Consider the following 24,532-nt stretch of genomic DNA (forward strand, 5'->3'; position numbering starts at 1 on the left):
GAAGTTCTTAATCCATTGAGAGTGCTCAGATGATGGCTTTTGTTTGAAACAATTTGCTTTTTTCTAAACACAGCAAAAGGAATAATATGCAAAAGATCATTAATCAAAAAGTAATAATTTTAAAAGTGATAATAACAATTTTGCCTTGGATAAAAGTGTTTGGTTTTCCCCCTCTTTTCAATCTCTCTCTTTTTTTCTCTTTTCTCCAGTGCCCTAGTCAAACATCATTACCAGGCATGAGCAGGGAAACAGGACGAGTACCACATGGGCAATAAATGATGGCAGCAGGTGTTTAGGCAGGCAGATAGTAAGGGAAAGACCTGGGCTCTCATCTTTGGTTCAGGGATTATTTTTCTATTTAATCCAATTTGTTGTTTCATGTTACATGTATTAACAAGCCTAGGTATGATAATCAGAACCTGGTAATCCTGGATCAGACATAAATGTCATAACCACTAAGCTGTAAAGGTTTTTTTCTTTATTTCACTCACTTGCTAGAAGTATATATTTTCCAGAAATGCTTTTTTTTCTGTCTAATATCAAACCAAGCATATAATGAGAGCCTTCTGAGAAAGAAAGGGCAGGGGTGTGAATTCTCCCAGCAGAAAAGGAAACTATGCTTAAATTTTCCCACTTCACAAGAGAAAGCTCTCATCACTCCATGTTTGAAAAGCCACAACCCATCTAAATAAAATAAAAAAAAATAAAAAAAAATAAATAAATAAAAATAATAAAAATAATAAAAAAGCTATGCTTGATTTTCTAAAAGAAAATTTAATGAAAAGTGGCATAAAGAATCACTTTTGGTTTTCTCACCTGAGACATCTATTATTTTTGTGTACTGCAAAAGTGTCTAAGACATTTAAATTGCAGTTATGAAATTCTTCAAATTAGACACCTCAAATAAGATTTTTTAAAACTAATTTTAGAGTCTTGTCCAATTATCTTACAAGCTGTAGCCCCGGCTGATTTACAGTGGACATCACTGAGCATCATAATCAATGATCTATTACAGCCCAAAATAACGAATCCTGGGCATGTTAGAGTTCAGCCTTGTGCTATAATATCAAAATGTGACCAGGGCTGGAGATTACACAATTCAGTAATAACTGGGGATAGAAACTGAAAAATGTCATTAATTCAATGAACGTATTGATATTTTTGTCATTAAAAGAATAATAAAATTGATTTGGCAGAACAAAAACAATGAATAATGTGTCTGTTACATTTTTTAATCTTTTTTCTTAAAATCACATTGAAGCATCCATAGATTGAAAGGTTTATTGCAGTATACCTTGTTGTGATTGCTATGGATTATCATCTGCACAGTGTATCTGACATAAATCCATCTAAGAGCTCTGAGACTATACTGGATGGTGCTTCTCCTTCACCACTCTGTCTCTCCATTTTTTTTTTTATTCCTTCAAGGCATAATCAAGACTGCTTTACCAGATATGAGCAGAGAAAACAGGGAGCAATACCAAGTGGTCATCCAGGCTAAAGACATGGGAGGCCAGATGGGTGGATTATCAGGGACCACCACCGTGAACATCACACTGACTGACGTCAACGACAATCCACCTCGCTTTCCCCAGAGTATGGAGCACCTCATAGTTCTGTTTTCCAAAGATCCGCCCAAAAATCAGCTGGTTTGCTTTGGCCATCTGGATGTTTCTTTTTTATCACTGCTTTTGTAGTACTTACCCACTGCTGTGTATGTTTATTTTGCAGCATTATTAAGGCAAATGGGAATATATTTTTAATATCAAATTATTTGTTGGAATGATAAACTTCTCATTCTTACTCTGCTTACAGAAATATAAACTGTAACAATAATTTAGGCCAATTGCAGGGATTTTAGAGGAATTCAACTACAAAATATGAGGATCTGTTCTTGAAAACACTTAGTTCCATGTGCCAAGGCAAGCAAATACGTCGCAGGTTTTTTAATGTTCTGACTTGCGCAGACAGAGTTGATCAGGTCATATGTTCTGCTAGCAGTCTAAGCATTTGGTTTAGGTACCTGCAATCTACGTTCAATTCTTGAATTATCTTGATAATCTAGGCCAGTTTGACACAATAAAATAAGATTTTTAACAGTACCTTTGTAGAAGAAAAAAAATGGCAAATAGCAGAAAGCTACACAGCACAGAAAGCTTCAGAGTAACACACTACAGATCTTTTTATCCTAGGCCAGTGTTTAAATCCAATCTCACATTGTTACAGTCAGTGTCTGATAACTGTTTGATAGGCTGCAGAGAGGAGAAATTTACAGCCTCAGTTCAGTGCCTGCCAGAAAAGTGTCCACATAATAAAATTTGAATTGCTTGTTCACACTGATGAGAGACCTGGCTCTCTTTACAGATCCACTAAGGACTGAACAAAGAGAGCTGATTTATAAAATGCTTTCCTGGACTTGAAAAGCACTTCAGTACCATGGCAATAAGTACACCCAGAATAGTACAAACTGTTCAACCTAATGCAGATTAAAAAAAAAAAAAAATGGGAAAACTGAGAGCATGGAAGAATGGATCCTTGGAATTATAAATTGCTGTTTTAATCTCAATCTGTGATAACACACTGCTTTGAAAGAAGAGAGGGGAGGGGAAGTACTGCAACCTTCATAAAGAAAAGATAATTTTGGTTCACTTTCAGAGTTCACTTGATGAGAGTCACCTTTGTGCAGTAAATTCAAGCAGCAATTTTTAACTGAACTTCCTGTTCCACTTAATGAGGGGATACTTTTCAAACATGTATAGCACAATGCAACCTATTATATTTTGGCAAATAGGAAATCTGGAACCGAAACTCTAATTTATGGTGGCACACTGCATGGTAAGCCTCACTGTTGAATAAAATAAAGAAAAAAAGATAAAATTAAGGATGAAGAATGTATAGAACTGCAAATAATTTAAGGTTTCCAGTCCCCTTAGCCTGTGTTACTCATAATGTTCTTTCAAAATTAACTGAAGCCTCAAGTCTATGGAAGTTTTTCTGATTATTTCAATAAACTTTGGGATGGGTACTTTTTAGAGAAATTTACACAGTTTGATGCCTCATACAATATTCTCTGTAGTGTTCTACTTTGAACATTACTGAAACACATTGTGTGGCCTACAGAAGGCCTGCTGTGGGATCTTCCAGTGCTGCAATTTCAGTTTTGCTGAGGGAAGGTCACCCTTCCCTCTAATTTTCCTTCTCTTCAGCAGGCTGGTTTTAATACTTTCTAGGAAATCAAAGAAAGAGAAATATCAGATAGATTTAATTTCTTCTTAAGTAGTTATTAAGAGGGGCACACCTTAAAAAAACTATCTATTCTGGAAGTATGCTTTTTACAAACACATTTGTTTTCTATTTTTCTTATGTGAGGCAACAATAAGTAATATTGTTGCCCAAAGTAGAGGGTGAATAGCAGTTGCAAGCAATGCCAGTTAATATCAAGGTATTTAAGAGCCAAAAATTAATTTCTTAGAGGGACTGGAGAAAGTAAAAATATCACTGTGAAGTAGTAGTTGTTCAGACTGCATCAAGAAGAAGCATTTTCTGTTTTTTGTTTCCTGAAAGTAGTCATGGAAAATTAGAAGACATAGGCCTAAATGGAATTTAAATGGTACTACAATAAAAGCCTTACACATTTTCAATTCTATTGTACTCTAAAACCAAATACCCATCTCACATGCTGAAAATGTGTAGCATTCACACAACACCACAAAAATTGGAATGCTTTCAAACAGAAAAGCACTGAAGGGAGGTATTTACCTGGAAGGAGTAATAAGTACCATGATTGAATCTGTTCTTATGGCAGGTCTGGCTCAGCTGCCAAGCCCTTGAATTTGTCAAGGGTTCAAGGCTTGAAACTCATGGTTTAGCTGCCAGGAATCCTACCTTTCATCCATTTGCAGGCTGGTTTGAGGCAACAATATGCATTTTAGTCTATGTGGATCACAGTCAAACAGGCTACTGCTGAGTTTTCACTTACAACCTTGAATTTATAACAGCAATCATAATTTAGCATCAAACATTAGCTTCCATTTTGCTACACATCTATATAAATATAGAGTATTTGTTTCAGTAACATTCTCTTGTACTTTGTCTTTACAACTGGGGTCCAAAACTCATTCTGAACTCTGAAGTTTGATATATACCTTGTACTAAATGGAACATTCATGATCCTTTAGGTGTCTTAAAAGGCAAAGGACGTGTAAATATAGGAAATAGGGTTGTTGTGACAAAGAGAGTTGAATGTACTTTATTACAAATCAATACAATTTATATGTGTTCTTACTGGATCCTTTGAATAAGGGTTGTACATTTTATTAGGTGCTAATTTTGTCAGATTCTTAAGGTATTTCTCCAATGCTACAGCTTCACTCAGTAAAGTAATATGAATTTACATGAAAAACAGATCAAAAAAACCATCAGATTCTGGCATGTTGCATGCAAACTATGAACCCATCAGATTTTTTTTTTTTTACATTTTCTTTGTAGTAAATAACAGAAAATACTGAATTAGATTTTTTTTTTGTTTTGTTTTGTCTTACTAGTAATGAAACATCTTCAGTGTCTGCTTCTTACTGGTCAAGAAATCATCTGATCAATAGCTTTTTCTGCTACAACATGTCTTTAAAATTAGATTTCTTTTATTACAAATGTCAGAAAAAACATATGAATTTGCTTTTCATACACACAAACAATAGTGTCTGCATAATCAGATTGCTTTCTAGAAGACTCTGATTTTAAAAACAACAAAGCAATAAACATGAATATGCATCTAAATGCTCTTTACCATGACACTTTAGTATGTAATATCAAAAACAGATTAATTTTTTTCAAACACAACACTTATTTGAATTTATTTCAAAATAATTTTAAAAAAAGCTATTCGATTTTAGTCTTTTTCTAAAATCCTCACTGATTTCTACAATTCTTGTACTTTCAGAGAACAAAACAAAATACATTCCGATTTACAAATATATCTAGGAATATTTCTTGAGAAAAAAACATATATATAGTGCTAATAATTGGGGTAAGAACTACTATCCTATTGTTTATCACGTATGTCCCTTAAAACTGAAGAAAAAAACAAGAAGAAAAGGCACAATATTAGATGAATTTGAAGAATAACTTGAATATTTGTGACAGTTTGTCAATCAGTTTTGAATCCTATTTTAAAGTTTAGTGTGATACTAGCAGTATTTTTCTTACAGTGTTTTGAACTTCAAGCTACCTAAAAAATCTACGTGAAATTAAAGGTGACTTTTATTCAGAATTAAAAAAAAATATTAAAAAATTCTTAGAACAATAAATGCTTGATTTTGCTCTTCCAGGCTCTTACCAGTTCAGCTCTCCTGAATCTGCTCCCCCTGGGACTCCGCTTGGCAGAATTAAAGCCAATGACCCCGATGTGGGAGAAAATGCAGAGATTGAATATAGCATCTCCAATGGGGATGGATCAGACATGTTTGATATCATCACTGACAAGGACACACAGGAAGGGATTATAACTGTCAAAAAGGTTTATTTTTTTTCTCTCTCTCTTTTATATGTACTTAGCTTTTCAGGTGTTACGGTTATTTTTCTTTTTCCAGGGGAAGGGAGGGTAGATCTCACAAGGGGTCAGGCTGCCAAGGAGCTGTTGTATTAGTTTTGTTCTTCTCTTTCTTCAGCAGGTATCTGTTATTTTCTAGTCTCAAGGGAAATTTACTGGCATGTCACTTCACATAAAGCAATATTTCAGTGGCTGCTGTCTGTTCACTATAGAGTCTCACACACAATACTTTCAAATTAGGGTTGTGAAAACTTGGAGGGGCTCAGTTCACAGTGGGGTTTATCAGCTGATTGCTGTGGTAAGACTAACAAGAGTGGGAGGCTTACCTGGAGTTTGATGAATTTGCACGTCCAAGGCTAAACTCTCCCTCTCTAATCTATTCAGCATCCAGTTATCTCCAGTACTTAAAATCTTTCTTGGTTTAAGTCCAGTCTTCGTGATACTTCAGTTGTTACATATGATGTCAGCAAAACTCCAAAGAGCAAAGACATTTGCAGAAATTTAATTCAAAATACCATGTCTGACAGATTTATTGGTTGCTTCTCAGAATTCAGCCTGTTAAACTATGAACACTCTTTTTGATTCTAATGTTATTAAATATATCAGTAACATTAATTGATAACTACCTATAAATAAAATACAGACCTCTGAACATATTTGGAAACACATATGCTTGTTTATGTATATGTATGTATGAACGTTCACCTACATAGGCATATATGGATATGCATGATGTAAATGTCACACAGACTGAAAATCAAGCTTCACAGATTTTCTTTTTACTGAGGAGCACGGACAGGAGACCAGGGACAAGTCTGCATTGCTCCTAGTGCAAAAAAGGAAAGATGGTAATGGGTAAAAGATAGAAAAAAAAAGATAAATAGGACAGAAAGCATTTAAGAACTGGAATAATTGCTCTTTTTACTGCCAGTGAGATGAGACAAATAAGACTTTACACAACTCCTTGCTGTGGACTGAGTATAACTTCCCTGTTTCTTTCTTTCTTTCTATTTTTATATAGGCCAAAGCCTCCTGGTTTTTTGGTTTTTTTTTCAGGATCTTGAACAATTTGTAGATAGAGGGATCATAACTGCCTTGCTATCCCGTAATAATCCTTTAATCCTTGTTTTTTTAATGCCCAGAATAAGACCTAATATATTCCATCTTGTCCAATATGGATTAAAACTTAGAGCTTTTGCTCCTAAAGAGGTTTCACCTTCTGACCTAGCATTGTAAAACTTGCATTTTTTTGTAAAGTGATGTGATTTTCTTTATTATTTGCTCCTCAGCATCTGGATTTTGAAAACAAGGTGTTATACACCCTAAGAGTAGAAGCAACCAACGCTCATCCTGATCCTCGTTTTCTTCAGCTGGGGCCATTCAAAGACACAGCTTTAGTCAAAATTTCTGTTGAAGACATTGATGAACCTCCAGTGTTCAGCAGACCCTGGTATTTAATAGACGTTGATGAAGATGCCAAGGAAGGAAGCATTATTGGGCAGGTTGTTGCCCAAGATCCAGATGTAGCAAAGAATGCAATAAAGTAAGCCATTGCAAAATATAAAATTCTTTAGATGTGGGTCAAGTCTCATGCACAGAAAGTGACAAGAGTGCAAGGTATTTAGAAGCTGTTTGGGTAATTAAGCACATGGGGGCTGTTGAAAATTGTCAAAAGAGAAATTGTGAGCTTGTGAAGTCAAATACAATTAACACAATGAGCGATGCAGACAATGCTTGTGAAGAACAGTCTATAGGCACCAGGTAAAAAGAAAGATGTCAGCATTTAATTGTCAGCATGCTCTAGTAGTTCCACCAAGCTGTTCAAAAATTATTCTTTTACACTATGTAAAACACTCAAAATGGTGTATTTCTGTGCTCCCTGATGCTTGATAACAGTCAGAGTTCCGTACATAACGTCCACGTTCCATAGCCTAACTATTTAATGATCACAGTGTATTGAATAAGAAATGATTGCAAGAAAGTCATAACAATTAGAAGTAAGAGTTCAGCGCTGTGAAATTGCTGTAATTGTTACCAATCTGCTATTATTATCTGCAGTGACAAACACAGCAGTTAAATTTGTGTATTTACCATGCAAGTGATTATGAAAATTGATCTCTGCATTTCTAAACAAGCCTTCTATGTCCTGCAGCAGTATGCTTTGAGGTAGGAGGTGTGAGAGGAGGAAGAAAATAAAATCTTTTTAAGTAAAATATGTATAAAATCTCAATTTAAGCTGATAATGACTGCCAACTACTAGGCTGATTAAAAAACAGCTGTAAAATAAGTTTTTTCCTTGTTGCATAAGAACAACCCAAAAGCAATTATCATTAAACAAGATTTTAGGACATTCATCTTAAAGAACAATTAATTGAAAGATTTTTCTGTTGAGTTTTGTGGTTTGTGTGACACCTCAAAAATAAATTTTAAAAATTGATACTTCCTTGTGTCTGCAATATGTGTCTTTTGGTGACACAGTTCTCTAAGAAACAATTTGCAAAAATCTTACCTAAAAAATTTCACTTTTATGTAGTGTTCTAGAATTCACTTTATGAGCTGAAATGAAATTTTAATTATCAATCTAAAAACCGCCCACATAATAATTTGCTCTTCATCCTCCTCACAGTCTTAAAATTGTTTCCAAGTATTAGTAGCATGCAGGTAGGCAGCTATGGGAAAGCTTAAGTTAATCATAAAGAAAACATTATTGATTAAGTACAGTTAAAATTAGAAAATTTTTAGAGGTGGCTGTGAGCTGGAGGCTGCAACACGAGATAGTGATGCTCAGTTTTACTGTATCTTGACAGATACTCTGTAGATCGACACACTGACCTTGACAGAATATTCAACATCTATTCAGGAAATGGATCCTTATTCCTCTCAAAGCCACTTGACCGAGAAGAAACTCCCTGGCACAACATCACTGTCATAGCAACTGAAATCAGTAAGTTGAAGATAAGACTTATCTCAAAAGAATATTTGAACTAAGAAAAGAATTAAATTCTTCAGTTTCTATGACTTATCTTGTCTCATAAGTTTTGCCCTTATCCATATATTATAGATAGACATCTTTAAACACACATATAAAAGTCCAATTTATTATTTTAAGATACATTTTGCCTATTTTTAAAAGATATTTAGGAACTCTCAGGTTCATCAAAACCATGTACAGTATACATTAGACAAGTTAAATAATTCCCTGAGAATTCACATCAGATAATTTGGTGCAGTTGTGATTCATTGGCTCTATCCCAAGATAAGTCTTCAGGAATATCCTTGGGGAAAATGGAAAAAAAAGTCCCTGACATACAAATACGTTGTCACAATAACCTCTATAATTGGGAACAAATTACTCTTTACCTCAACTGATTTAACCTATTTCAGATAATGGCTTTGTTTAAAGCCAAGGCTAGGGAAATTCTTTGCCCTCCATGTCTGAAGTAAACCCTGTCCCTAAATCTTTCACCTGGATTCTTTATTATTCTGTTAGATACTTTTAGGTATGGGTGTCTCTTTGTTCTGAGGTGACAGTCATCAAAGGGGGAAACAGACACTAATTTTAGTGAAAAACTTTTCTCCCTTCCTTTATTCTCCTATAGATCCCCCTGGAGCCAATGTGCTTAAGAATCTGGGAGTCGGGTAGTATGGAGAGATGAATCATACACCCATTTTCAGAAAGATTTATATCTTTTATCTTTTCCTCTTAAATGCTTTTCGTTTTTTGGTTAAACTTGTTCTACATTTTTAATATGCATAGTGTAAGAATTCTCTCTGGCACTACCTTGCATTCGGAGGTTTGTGAAGGGTAGTTGATGATCACATCCTGCATATGTCATTTTATTGTTTTGTTTTTTACAGTTGGGGGAGAAAGAACAACTTTTGGTTTGGGTTTTTTGTGGGTTTGTGTTTGTATGTGGTTTTGGTGGCGGTGTTTTTGACTGACACTGTTTTACTGCTTTATTGATTTAAAAAGATAAATGTTCTTAACAGCTCCAGCTCATGGAACATGTTTTGCAATGAATCCTCTGCAGAACTGATACATAGAATACAGCACCATAACAACCCAGTGATCTCTTTTTAATGCAAATCAATTTAAGCATACTTTATATTATTTATACATATATATCTATATAAAATACAAAAATTGTTTCAATTATAAATAGGAATTTTATGTATATGTAATGTATACAATCAGATAATTAAATATAATTATTAATTGTTAGTGTAATTAAGAAAATTGAACATTTCTAATCTATCAGAAAGAATGTACTGGGTTATCTTCATATATATATCACTTTGTCTTGTAATATAAATATATTTCTTTTTCAGATAATCCTAAACAAAGTAGCCAGATACCTGTCTTCATACGGATTTTAGACATAAATGATCATGCACCAGAGTTTGCCAACTACTATGAAACATTTGTTTGTGAAAATGCAAAAGCAGGACAGGTAAACCAATACTTATATTGCCAAAGAACTTGTAAGGAAACTATCCTGCAGCGCCACCATGAAGACTTGACAATATCTTAGTTTGAACAGCAGCAGACTAACCTATTCTCTTAATCTCTTATCTTCTACAGAAAATACAAGTTTATTCAAAAAAAGACATAAAAGATGAAGGATAATATCCTAGTACTATAATGTAGTATATAATAAAAAATGATACTTTAAGGTGTTTTTCCATTTCTAATATCAGAAAATATTTTTCAGAAAGAGTTTTGCATAATGTTACAAAATGCTTTACACTGTTCATTAATTCCATTTATTTCTGGATTTTTATCATTGGCTTGGTTAATGTAGCCACACCTTCAAGTACATGAACCAGGAAAATCTTTACTATGTTTCAGTAAAGAAGATGTAAAAACCAAACATTTTTCAAAAATAAAGGGCAATGCAACCATTTCCATTGTAGGTTAAAACTCAGTTTGGTATTGCGTTGAGTCTGGTTAAAGGTCATGTATATCTCTTTCTAAACTACCTCAGCAATTCTGTAAAAATCAAAAAGAAGAGAAAGAAAAATTGAAGATAAAACAAAGTGATAATCTGGATTTGAGTAAGTAGATGAACCAACAGAGCTCAGAGCCAGCCTATTACAGAAATGTCTTAATATTGCTGCCATTATATATCATCTATTTATTATTCATGTATTTATGCTAGCAATCCCAGTCAGTCACTCAGTTTTAAATCCTGTGAAAAAAGATTTTTAATTCTGAAAGTATTTACAAAAGAACTGGATTTAGTAGAAGATAGGGTACTTAAAGAATATCTCTCCAAAATAGACCTGAGACCATGCATGAGCCTCTTCTCTAGATTGATTCATTTTTGACTGGAAGAAAAATCTTGAGATCATTATTTTCACTAGCAAAACCATGAGCGGGTTCCTAGTCTAGGAGAGAGAAGCCAGGATGAAGTCCTAAGAACAGCTTAATCTATCCTCATGTCCCACTAGCTTTAGGCTGTCATCATCCAGCCAAAGCTGGCTGTCTTCACCAGATCAGAATGTATAATATTTTGTTTTTCTTTGGAGCACGGTGACCATGTGATATTCAAAGATGGTCATATGGGTCATATGGATATGTATCAGGAACCATGCTCATATTTTACTTGATTTTCTGCCCAGTGTTTATTTAAATCGCAGAGGCTTCACCGAATGTAGCGTAGATGGCACCTGAGATGAGTTTAGGTTTTCAGGTACATCAGAACTCTATGCAGAGCAAGAACATGTAGTATATTAGTTGCAATTCAAGTAATGTTTTATGAATTGTTTAACAGCAAAAGAAAAAAAAAAGGGAGAAAAAGAGGATACAATAGATTGTTGAGAGACTGAATTAAATTCTATTTTTCATTCATTACACATAATATCAGAATTCAAACAAAATGGGTTAGAATGGCAGAGGATACTTTGATTAAAAAAAAAGCACTTCCCTTTGAAGCGTTATTTGACAATTTTTTCATTATTTTTTAAGGAAAGTTTTACTATTTTAATGTACATTATATAAATAGATGAATATGCATATCAAAGGCACTGATGAATTAAATTAAAACAGTGGAAGGAATTATCATATCAGAAAAATGAAAAAAAGTGCTTTTCACAACAACTAAGGTTTATGTTCGCATCATCCAGTGACATAAATTGCCACTTAAGAATACAGCTCAAGCCTTACAGAAGGAGCAAAAATTCTCCAAGCTTTTGGCTATTAGACCCATATAGTTTTAGTTTATGACTTATAACCTGCTTTTTTCATATTGAATTAATTCAGATCATTCTAGCCATTAAGTTCAAACACCTGCCATAGGACCTAAATTCTGTTAATGTAACAATGGCTCATGGTACAAGACAAAATTGAGGTAAATAAATCTTAAAATCTCAGTGTGATGACTGGCAGAAAAGTATGTAATGTATTTTAATTACATAACACAAACAAAGATTCCAAAGCTTGGAAATGAAGTTCTAATTGCAATTAATCTTATGCAATTTTGCCAACAAGAAAACACAGGATTTCTCATGTATTTGAAGAAGTTCAATCCAGGCATGCTGGCTGTCAATTTCCTTAATCCAATTTCCATCTAGTCTAGAATACTTGATGAAATATCAATGGATGTCTGAAATTTCACTTACCTTTCTCATAAATTCTGTGATTACCTAACAACAGATATGACAGAGACCCATTAGATAGATAGATAGGCATGCTGTTTTTCAGACCTCCCATATATCTAATTTACCAATGTAATTTCAGGAATTATTTTCCCTCATTGGAACAACCCACAAAAATACTAGAAGGACAATGTGCACCAAGTGTAGCTACAGAAAAAATGAGAGATTAATTTTGGTTTTCTATTTGTTAACAGTTGGGGTCCTCAAGAGAGGCACCTGAATTAATATCTGGACATTTACACATAATTTACTTAGTATTTCAGAAGATAATTGACTACCTTCAACACAGAAGGGTGCTTAAAAATAGCAGTTAATATAGAAATATGAACTTGAATGTTTTGGCCAAGGATGCTAAGTTCCAGAGAACCTGTATTGCTCATGTCTAGAAGTCCCTGTATAATATAAGAAAAACAGAAACATGTTTAGAGATCACCTAAACCTAAGCTTTTTTATTATAGCCATTATTGCTTCTTGACACATCACACCAGTGATTCTACATCTGGTACCATAACAAAATAATCAGAATGAGAAGATAAATATATCTAGTTAATTTATTTATTTTTTTTTTAACCAGGACCAGTTGTTAGTCACATTGTTTTCTAAGTCTCAGATGAATTAGAAAGCATCAGAATGATCAAATATTGTTCTCTGCCACCAAGCAACATTACTCATTCTCAGCATCAACAGATATTAGAGGCTTCACTCATTGTGTTTTTCAGATAGCCATAGGAGAGTCAGAGGAAAGAAAATCCTACAGAGTTTCTCCTACTCTATTGTCTCCAAACAATGGTATGACTGGAGAGAAACCTTATCATAAAAAAGTTAATAAAAATCTGCGTTCATTAGGCTGAAACACATTTGTCACCCTATGAATCTCATTCCATTAGATAGTACACAGGCTAAAGAAAAGTAGGAAGCAGCCTTCCCCTCGTGCAATTTAGAAACCCCTAATCCCAATGCCCCAGGGACTGTTGTGGGGAAGGATTTGGTATAAATTCTCTCATGGCCTTGTCACAGGAATTAACTGGGTCTTTTTAGCTGGATTAGAGGATGAGTATTCTCCATGGAAACCAGGAGGATATACTTGGGGAGGAGACTGATTTAACTGAAAATTTGTTGGTAAAAATTTAGCTCCATAGTTTATTGCATAGCTTACTGCTGGCAACAATTTAGCTAATTTCAACACCCATCAAGAAAACAACCTCAGTCACTATTTTTCCCCTCTGATGCTATATTCTTTCCTGCCATTCACAGACTTTCAGATATCAGAATGCATAAAGTTTGTTTCCTCCTTCAGATACCTGGCTGATTTTTCTTTTCATTACTCTCCTTATCCTCCCTCACTTTTTAAAATAGAGCAGAGAGACATCAGTTTTTCTCAAGTGTGCATTGCTAATTATCAGTCATGACTTTTTATGCATTGTAACTGCTTCACTAGGTAGACACCTTTTGGCCTATTTTAGTGAGACACCCATGGTAACAGTCTGTTTTTTTAAGTAAGAATGGAACTGACAGTTTTCCAACTTTTGATAAACATTCAGTCCTGCTTAAAAGTGCCAACACATTTGTGGAACAGAGCCAAGGTCTGCAAACCAAACTGCTTTGCATTTCTGAAGTTTCATTAAGTGGCAGGCATCTATTCAAGCTTGCAGACGTGTGATGGAGGCTGCTTTCTGCAGCTAGCACCTTACAGGTGTATAGCCTAGAACTGTGTCTGTACAAGTGTGATCTTGTGATTCAAGCCGCACAATGACAAGATGGACATCCACTGAGAGCTGGATTGATTTTGAAACACTCCTCTGGGCCATATCATCGCATCTTTTCCATAATCTTTGCCCCACAAATACTTACACTCACTCTTAGTAATACATTCAGGGTTAGCTAGTGATTGACCCTACCAGATCACACAGGGAGGAAAAGGGCAAGAGGAAGAAAGGATAGGAGAAACAAAGCTGTTCTTCCACCATTTCCCCATAACATTTGCTGTTATAACTGTCCTCATGATTGCCAAATATAGTTTCTGTCACAGGATTTTTTTCCTCATAGTTTATTGCAGACAAAGTGGTGAGATCTTTCCAGATTCCTAGAGAAACATTTGCTGCGCCAAACAAGTTCAAAACTTTCAAGAAAGCCAGTGCTTTGAGATCCAGACTTTGTTCTGTTCTATTCAATATCTCTTCTAAAAAATGTTAGGCAAAAATGCTAACATTTCCCAGACATCCCTTTCTCAAATGCTTAGTGATATTTTTAAAATCTATTTTTCTGCTGTACAATAACCAGGTTTAACTGGTTATTACGAGCATGATATAACAAAAATGAAAACCCAAATGATTCAAGTGGATTAAAGGCCTGTTCTTCTCTTCTGTTACACACAGAAACAACAAAATTCAGAAGTTATTACTGTATCTCTACCTTAACAATATCTTTCTCCAGTGGTCTTTGTGACTGGAAGAATAATTTTTATGCTGTATGATAATCGAGTTGTATTAAAACTTCAGAAAGGTAATATACAGCACTGGCCATCTTTAAATTTTGGTGAAAGTGACATTATTTTTCACCATTTATAGTGAATTTTGAAAGAAGGAATTTTGAAAAAGGAAAATGTTTAAAAATAAAATAACAACCACCAATATATTACTGTTTTGAAAAGAACTAGCAGCAGAATTCTTTGCAAACGTTCTATTTGTCTCTTTGAAATATTTAGCTTGAAAATATACTGTATGTGCCTACCCGTGGACCTCATCTTGTCCATGTTTCTCCAAGGAACATTTCGAAGCATGTGGCTGTAATTTTTAAAGAGTATAACCTGGAGCCAAGGTGCAACAGCCATTTCTTTGCATGACATGCCAAGCCAGCACACACTTAGCCCATCTTAAAAGTGTCCAGATGGTGCTGACCTCTGTGCTGATAAAGCTTAGCATTTGCTTTAATGGTTCCTATATTTCTATTAAAGGCAGTCCCAAGGCTGAGCCTACAACCAAAGCCTTCTATTTGTTCATCTCTCTGTGCATACAAATGCAACCTCAGGAACACTAACAGCATGCTCTGAAGTACACAGAGACCCTTCCTATTTCAGAATTCCCCCTCCTAGCTTCTACTTGCTTGCTGTCTTTAAAACAACTTGAATAGCAGCCTTTGCCTAAGGATGTATGAGATACATATAAGGAATCTGTTCCTAAGCAGTCTGCTCACCCCCAACCACTTTTTCAGACATGAGTACAAATAACTATAAAATAGCCTGAACATAAACTACAATCATAGTTTTGACTGGTGCAAGTCATGGCTCTAAAATCTGATGCTGTCATCCGGGACAAAAAAAACCAAACATCATGAAACAGGATTATAATTGAACTGGTTTTACACTTGAAAAAAAAATATTTCAGTGGGAAATAGGGCCAAACCCTTTAGCAGAATCTCTGTCTTCATCATGAAAGAAGTAAATAGAATCATGAAATCATACAATGATTTGGATTGAAAAGGAGCTTAAAGACCATCTAGTTCCAAACCCCTGTCCTCAAGTCTCACCTGGCTATGGCCAGGACTGGGATCCACTAGACTGGTTGGGTTTCTCAGGGCTCCATCCATCCTGGCTAGGAATACTTTCAGCGATGGATCATTTACAGTGTCTTTGGTTAACTTGTTTCAGTGCCTCACTGTCTTTTGAGTGAAGAAATCCTTTCTAACATCTAATCTAAATCTTCCCTCTTTTAGTTAAAAACCATTCCAGCTTGTCCTATTCTGCATCGGCCTGTGTAAGAAGTCAATCTTCCTCTCTTTTATAAGCCCTCTTAAAGTACTGGAGGATGACAGTAAGATCTCTCTAGAGCCTCTCTTCTCCATGCTGGACAGCTCCAACTCTCTCAGCCTATCTTTATAGGACAGGTGCTCCATACCACTAACCATCTTGGTTCCCCTACTCTGGACTCAGTCCAATAGGCCCACATCTCTATTATGCAGATCTGAATGCAGTACTCCAGGTGGGATCTCACAAAAGAAGATCAGAGAGGTAGAATCACTTCCTTTGACCTGCTGGCCACTCCACTTGTGATACAGCCAGGATATGGTTGTCATTCTGGGCTCTAAGTGCACATTGTAGGCTCATGTCCTACATGAGTGGATGTTCTACATCTGGTGGATGTTTTCATCCACCAGAACCCTCAAGTTCTTCTCTGCAAGGCTGCTCTCAATGACATCCTCTCCAATTTCATGCTCTTGTCTAGGATTGCCCTGGCCCAGGTGCAGCACCTTGGACTCGTTGGACTTTGTGAGATTCTCACAGGTCTACTTCTCAAGATTTCCCAGGTTTCTCTGGACAGGATCCCTTCCTTCTGTTGTTAACTACACACTCAGACTCGTGTCATCTGCAAACTTGCTGAGAGTGCACTTGATTTTGCTGCCTACGTCATTTATGAAGATATTAAAGAACATCTGTCCCAAGACACCCAGTCATTGTCAGAGCACTGGTAAACAGCATGGCTGAAGAGCACTAGTCCCAAGATCATTAAGAAATGTTTCCATTGGGAACAATTCTTCTTGCTACTCATTTAACATTGTCAAACTGCTACAAGCACCTTGTCCTGATTATACAGGAGAAAACTTCATGTCAGTGTTTATGTTTAAATTTTCATAACCCTCAAAGGAAAATGACCCTCAAAAACTTCAGTTAACCTATTAAGATCCACTCTAGAGTATGACACTGTTTTTTAAAATACACACAAGTGCTTAGGCACATGCATTTGCAGCCCTCAAAATAATGACAATACTGCTGTATTTTCTAAATTCTGCTCATTCACGTGGGGAAGTATGAAAGAAAGAAAATAATTAGATTGGTTTTATCTTCTCTAAGCTTGATATGTTTGAAATGTATTTGAGTAAAAGTAATCTTCTTGAAAACTCTTCCATCATAATCTTACAGCATCAGAGATATTGTTCTGAAGTCCTGATGAAGACCATAACTCAATGTCCATAAGTGCATCAAAATGGATGATTATATTTCCAAAATGAAATCACAAAATGTACACAAAGGAGTGCTAACTCTTTTTCATATAAATAAATATTTAAAAATAGCCAGATGACTTTCATTTCTGTGCTGATTATCACTGATATCATTGTATTTTATTTACAGCTGTATAACTGAAAAAAAAATTCCTTAATTAGATAAAATTTCTAATTTCCTTTCACTTGTTCATCCTTTGGAACAATTCACCTGCAATCATGGTTTTTCCTTGCTCTTTTAATCTCCCATTTTTTTAGTAGGCAAACAGCTGGTTCTCAATTTATGTTGCCAGTAGTTAGATCAGGTAATAAGGCTGGGTTTCTTTCTTCTTCAGCCTTACCCTCAACAATAATTATTTGTTGCAATTAGGTTCCTCTGTGCCTGGTACAATTGTACTTCTCCGTGTGATTTGCACATGAAGTGAATCAAATCTTACAAACACCCACTGATTACATCTCAGAAAAGACCCAAGATACTCAACTACAATTTCTGACAGTTATTACAGCAGGATATTTTTTTTCCTTGAGTTTTTCAACAAGTAATTGTAAACTGCACAAATATTGTCACATTAATTCTCTCTTCTCCCAGGTACTTTTCTATTTCTTCTGTCTTTTCAAACTTGTGCTAGTGTGATAGGCAAATTTTCTCTTTTAAATTTGGTATCTTACCCCACTCAAAATGTTTTGGGTTTTTAAGCAATATTTTTAAACTGTGGAAAACTAAAATTAAATCAAAACCCAGTCTTGCTTTCTGTACTAACACTCCCAGAGGCAGCTAACAGGAAAGAGAAAAGAACTGAACATTGGAAAGTTATTGACATAAACTGTGATTTAGAAACACACTAATACTACACAGGATACTTCACCATAAACAAGGATTTGACTAATCTTGTGAAACAGCTAAAAATTAAAAAAAAAAAATTAAAAATTGTAAGATCAATGATCATTAAATGCTTAAAAAGTTAAGAGATTTTTATATGTCATTATTATTCTAATTGCACTTAGAAAAACTGCATAATCCTGCTCTGAAGATAGTCACATTGCTTTGTGCAAGGCTGCACAAATTACCTTTCAAGTACCTTTCAAGTTCCTCAACGTACCTCAAAAATAAAAAGAAATTATAAAAAATATTTTGTGCTTGTTTTAGAAGGAGCTGCTGGAAAGTGAATGAGCTAAACTCAGACCCTTCAACTGAATCTGTGTTGTGTTTTAAGTCTGGTTTTTTGGTGGTTTTTTTGGGTTGTTTGGGGTTTTTAAAATGGATAAATTCCATTCTTTTAAAAAATGCAATATTTTTTTTTATTTTAAATTCCATTTTTAAAAAAATTCAATATTATTAACTGTAATTAAATTATCCTGAAGTTCACTAGAAAAAATGGATCAAATATTCACATTGCAGTACAGTAGTAGTAGCAGCATCTTTCTGAACAATACAACAAAAAGCACTTTTGTGTATTTTGCAGCCCTGTAATTTTGTTTGCCTAATACAGTGATCCATTTTGTGAGAATACCTTCCAAAATTTAACTGTGTCCTCAAGTCTCACCCAAGCCAATGTTCAGAGACAGAATATAAGAAAAAGGAATTCTTTATTTGATTGGCACAAAGCATACAGATCATATTAGTGCTACTTGTCAATTAATGTATTTTTGGAAGAAATCAGGCCACACCTTGTCTTGAAATAAGAGAAAAACAGTCTTTTATAACAAGTAGCTTTGATATCTGTGGAATTTCAAGACAGGCTGAGCACTGGAAACACCTGAAAACTCAAAACATTCATTGACTCCTTCCTGGCTTTGAAAGAAAAATGTCTGACAGCTGAACACATTCTGGCTTTAAGTTTAGGAGCCAGAGAAATTCACCCGTACTGACTTATACCATCTTCCACCTGATGTAATATCATCCTGAGTTATAGCAAGTTGAGATGTACTCCAACTCTTATGCCACCAGTTTTGTCACTTTGTGATCGAGTGCAAACCTGTCCTTGTAAGCCAAGGTGGACTGTGGTTTGCTCTCTAGTGTGACATCCACCAGGAAGGGCAAAGGACAGAACAGCCATTCACAGAGCTTTCTGGAGTTACTATGATTCATGCAGTGTGGCATGGTGTTAAATATTGCATGTCAATTCATAAATCACAGATGTTCCCAGGTAACTTTTGCTTCCTTTGTTCTGCAGTTGTTTTGTAACTGCTCTCTCTCAGTCTAGCGGCAGATAGATACAAAAAGAGTCAATTTGTTAGCATTTATGTGTGTCTACATAAACATGGGTACACACATTTGCACATTTTGATGCAACAGGAAAGCTTGTGGAATCCAGAGGTACTGCTGAAGCCTCTCTTTTTTCAGTCCACTCTCCTCTGATGCTATTCTGGCACTATTATCACTCCTTCCCAGCTGGGCTCGAGTGGCCTTGTTAGGGTAGCTATTAAGCTCTACAGTCAGAGGTTTCAATTTAGGAGGGAGCAGAGCTTCTCTTTTTATTACCCCAGGAGAATCGAGAATCCTGCCAGTGCAGTACTCCGATTTATCGCCAGGAGCAGATGAGGTGGACTGAGAATTAGACCCACTTAACAATTGGTTTACACAGTACTCTCCATCACTGCTACATGGAGCCACAGGAGGTTTATGGCTTATTCAGAAGGGCAAATGTTTCTGCATCACTGCAAGATACTGAGTACAAATCAAAGCACATGACTGTTCTACAGTGAGGACTGGACCCTTTTTCATCCTTTGTTATGTGTTTAAACCATAAACCAAGTTGTTTACTGTAACCTCTACTGTGTTTATGTGGGAAACATTTGGCTTAGGACATCAGTTTTTGTCATCAGATAGAGATTCATTGGGTTTTTACTGGACATGAGAAGCAGAGAATTGAAACATAAGATTTCTAAAAGAGCATGAAATACTCTTTTCTTTATAGCTCATACAGACTGTGAGTGCAATTGACAAAGATCAGCCTCCTCGAGGACACAAATTTTTCTTTGAGTTGGTGCCAGAATTTGCTGTTCATCCAAACTTCTCTGTTGTAGACAACAAAGGTAACTGCTGACCCTAACATCCCCCTCCCCAATATCTCATAAAAATTCAGAGACATTTATTGATTCTGTGTTCCCATCCTAGATAACACTGCAGGAATTATGACTAGAAGAAATGGATACAGCCGTAGTAAGACGAGTACCTATCTCCTGCCAATCATAATATTTGACAACGACTACCCGATCCAGAGCAGCACGGGCACGCTGACCATCCGGGTGTGTGCCTGTGACAGCCGGGGGAACATGCAGTCCTGCAGCGCCGAGGCCTTGCTCCTCCCTGCCGGCCTCAGCACGGGGGCACTGGTGGCCATTCTCCTCTGCATCATTATCCTGCTAGGTAAGTACCTCTGATGAGATGTTTACTTTACCAAGCAAAGATCAAGTCACTTTGAGAGCCCTGATAATCTTAAAACCATTATTCACATGACCCTGCAGAAAAATATCATCATTACTCTTTAGACAATTGTGTGAGAAGAGTGAGACTGTGCTACTTAGTTTAAATACAATTGAAAATACAGGGTCAGTTTTAGTTACCATGCTCATTTGAATAATGTTCATGCTATAATCAGATTTTAATTTAGATCAAGAACTTCAAAATCATGTTTCTGGAGCTGAGTGCAAAGTTTTACAATGATGAAATGTTATGAATTATATTAACTATTTAATGATGAAAGATTTGTTTTTTTCTGTTCAGAAAATACTTCAAAAGCATAGAATAGAATATTCAATTTCTTGCAAGTGATAGTGAGAACAGCTGATTAAATAAGTGTGAGCACTGAAGTCAGATGAGCATTTGGAAGATAGAAGCATTAGAAAGATGTGGTGACATACGAAAGAAGTAGAATAAATGCTAGCTCATTATCTGGTGTTAAGAACAAAAAAATTTTAACTTGCATGTTTTACAAGACAAGTGCCACCACCATTACTTTCCAATAAAACTCTGCAGAAAACCTCTTTCCTCTCCCACCTGTCCTAGCAAACACAGTTTGCCAAGGGGTCAGTAAGAAGTTACAGGTATCAGTTTATATAATTATAAGGGGATTTTTTTTTTTTTTTTTTTGCAATTTTTACTCTGTATTCATGATAACTCTGTGAATCTTTCTTGTGGGTATTGGAAGAAACCAGTATCTACAAAGTATATCTGTACTGGATTTAAGGGAGAGAGAATACTTGAGCTCTGACAAACTGATAGATAAACTGATTATGTTCAAGCAATTGTTGCTGGCCTGGTTTGAGCATCAACACCCCTGGGTTCCCCAGGATATTGCCCAGGCATAGTCTGAGAGGCAGAACTGGAAAGGCACCACTTTCAGGAGAAAATTATGGTTCAGACACTGCCAGACCTAGCTCTTCACCCTACATAGTTCTTAACACTGTGCCAACAAGCTCTGCATCTTTAAAGCCACCCTGCACACCCCAACACAGAGCATGAAAAAATGGAGCATGAAGCATATGCCCTTACTTGTTCACAATGAAAACATTGCTCTGACTGGCTGCAGTGCTTCAGTACAGATTGAACAAGTCTGTACTAAACTTTGAGCTTATCAAAACTCAAAATGTGCCTTACAGCAATAGCACATGAGACTCAGAGGAGGATCAGGGACCATTGCTGTGCAGAACAAGTATGACCACTGTGTCAGCCCCAAGGTAGGCCCTGCTCTGCTTAGCACTACTGACATGCATGAAGTCAAAGAAACAGGTGGCTGTGAAGACTCTAAACAGAATTTTAGTCTACAGCTAGTGTGATACTCAGCATGTTATTTAATTTTTCAACAAGGTATAGTGTGTTATAATAGTAGACTGGTGTCAACCTGCCCAGCATAGGTGAGACATATTAAGTACCAGGCTGCGAAAGATTTCATAATAACCTTTCAGTGATATGCCCTTTTCTCCTACGTGGAGTTCTTAAACTTACTTAAGTGTGTAGTTTCTCATCTAGCATTATGAAAAGAAGGGCCTCTGTACAGGTACAAGGAAGAAAACCCAAATAAAACAGAATGGAATACCCTTTATATACACAAGATAAAATCATGGCATGTGGAAGATCTCTGTTCCCCTCTCCCTACCTGCAGCGTGTCCGATCTTATCTTTTATTCATCAGTACTTAGGTGATTCAGAGTAAAATCTTAGCTCCTAAGACTCAAAAGAACTATTCAGCACTGTTGTAATTTATGGTTCAGTAACCACTGTTATGTCTCATTGACAGATGGCTTCTCTTATTTACTGCAGCTACTGGAGAGAGAGTCAGATTTTTAAATGCACTTAAGCATTGAATTGCTATTGAAATTAATAGCATTTAGACACCAGAATGTATTTACAAATCCTAACTTCATTCTTTTATCTCCCCTTATAGAGCTTCATTTTTGTACCAGTCCTTACCTCTTCAGAAGAGTTATTCAACTAGCACTTCATAAACTAAAGCAGGTCATGTTTTTTTCAAAAACAGCATTTAGTAACAAAGACTGTATTTCAATTCTCGTAGTCATTGAAGCAAAAGTAGTTTTGTCAATAATATTGATAGCTTAAGGTCCTCAGGTTCTTCTTTTCAGAGGGACCTGTAGATCCCATATTCAGAAGTGAATTAGACACTTGTGAATACCTAAATCACTAGCTTTCAAGAGTGTGAATAACTTTTGCCAAGGAGATTCAACTACATTTGATGAAAGGACCCTTTGCAACTGCCAGAAAGGTGGTACTTACAAAATTAAAACCAAAGTCAAAACTTAGTAGGATAATATTTTATGATATTGTTTCCTTTTCAACTTCAGCTTAGTTGCAAATTCCTTTAAAATGTAAAATATTCTGATCAATTCTCCCATAGGTTTAAAAAAAGAGTAAGTTTTTGACTGCTGTCAAATCATTAATACTTTCCCTTATTAAGGGATCAAGCTGGATATAGATTTTATCACTATATCCCTACTAAAAATCCCATTCCAGCCTTAAAACATTTCCAGGTCAAAAGATGAGGTAAAATTTTGGCTCATTTATTTACTTTTTAACTATCCATTTCTTAATTATTTTTTTATTTCTTTTTAGTATTAGTTGTTTTGTTTACGGCTCTCAAGAGACAGAGGAAGAAGGAACCCTTGATCATCTCAAAGGATGATGTTCGGGACAATATTGTGACCTACAATGATGAAGGAGGTGGGGAGGAAGACACCCAGGCCTTTGACATTGGTACACTGAGAAATCCAGAAGCAAGGGAGGAAAGTAAGATGAGAAGAGATGTTATCCCAGAAACAATATTTCAGATAAGGCGGACTGCACCTCTTTGGGAAAACATTGATGTCCAAGATTTTATTCATAGAAGGTTAAAGGAAAATGACTTAGACCCAGCTGCCCCTCCTTATGATTCATTAGCAACATATGCCTACGAAGGAAATGATTCCATAGCAAATTCACTCAGCTCCCTGGAATCACTTACCACAGAAGGCAACCAAGACTATGATTACCTCAGTGACTGGGGACCTCGGTTTAAAAAACTAGCAGATATGTATGGTGGAGAGGACAGTGATCGAGACTGAGAAAGTAATCTGTGACCTGGTCCGTGTTAGTGAAATTCATGTCTATGTTCCTAGATAAATAAAGTGGCCTACTCTCTTACTTGGGAATAAAAAATTTACAAAAAATAGGTGTTGTCTTAGTAAGGATTTGCTTAATCAATAAGTCAACGTGAATGAACATGAACGATTGAGATTTAAAAACAAACTCACCCTCTCTGCCTAGAAACCTCCAATGAAATGGTTTTATAGGGAATAAAAAGAAAATAAAAGGCTTTTTGCGCCTTTAATAATGACATGGAAACTTCATATTTTTAAATTGCTTTGCTTTATCTTTCCTACTATGTTGGATAGTGTGCATCTGCATTGTAACTTAATCTCAAAAATATACTTTAAAAAGATTAATATTACTGCCATATTTATTGAGTTAAAGAATGTCTGTGTGTTGATTCATCCTGATATTTTTATATATGTATATTTATATTTTTGTATTTTTATTAAATAAATTAGAGTTTATAAAAACACTACCTACTCACGTACTTTGTTAATCATAAAGAACTGCCCAATCTTTCTGAACAAAGGAAACTTCGTATTGGGCAATATTTCATTTTTGAATGCATCTTCCTATATTGGATTAGTGGTTTCAATGTACTGCACAAGAACAATATGGAGATAGAGTTCTGTAATGGGAATGCAGTGTAGAAAACAGAAGAAACTATTTTGACAAGGTGATTATAAATAAATGCACTCAGGTTTGCAATGTGTATTGCTATATGGCATAATAATACAGTTTCACGAC

At 35.6% G+C, this 24,532-nt stretch overlaps 1 protein-coding gene across 2 annotated transcripts in view; it reads left to right on the forward strand.

Moving 5' to 3' along the window:
* LOC131575807 (cadherin-9) overlaps positions 1-23,757 on the forward strand; it is a 70,359-nt gene extending 46,602 nt beyond the window's left edge. The window contains exons 4-11 of one of the 2 annotated variants that reach the window (XM_058831778.1): positions 1,429-1,596; positions 5,328-5,515; positions 6,838-7,091; positions 8,356-8,492; positions 9,878-9,999; positions 20,119-20,236; positions 20,319-20,570; positions 23,270-23,757. In XM_058831778.1, the coding sequence (XP_058687761.1) occupies positions 1,429-1,596; positions 5,328-5,515; positions 6,838-7,091; positions 8,356-8,492; positions 9,878-9,999; positions 20,119-20,236; positions 20,319-20,570; positions 23,270-23,757 (1,727 nt within the window). Of the gene's footprint in view, positions 1-1,428; positions 1,619-5,327; positions 5,516-6,837; positions 7,092-8,355; positions 8,493-9,877; positions 10,000-20,118; positions 20,237-20,318; positions 20,571-23,269 lie in introns of both variants that reach the window. The other variant, XM_058831779.1, reaches the window with a different exon arrangement.
* Positions 23,758-24,532: the final 775 nt, after the last annotated feature.

The sequence above is a fragment of the Poecile atricapillus genome, chromosome 2, assembly GCF_030490865.1.
Source record: "Poecile atricapillus isolate bPoeAtr1 chromosome 2, bPoeAtr1.hap1, whole genome shotgun sequence".
NCBI classification, from domain to species: Eukaryota; Metazoa; Chordata; class Aves; order Passeriformes; family Paridae; genus Poecile; species Poecile atricapillus.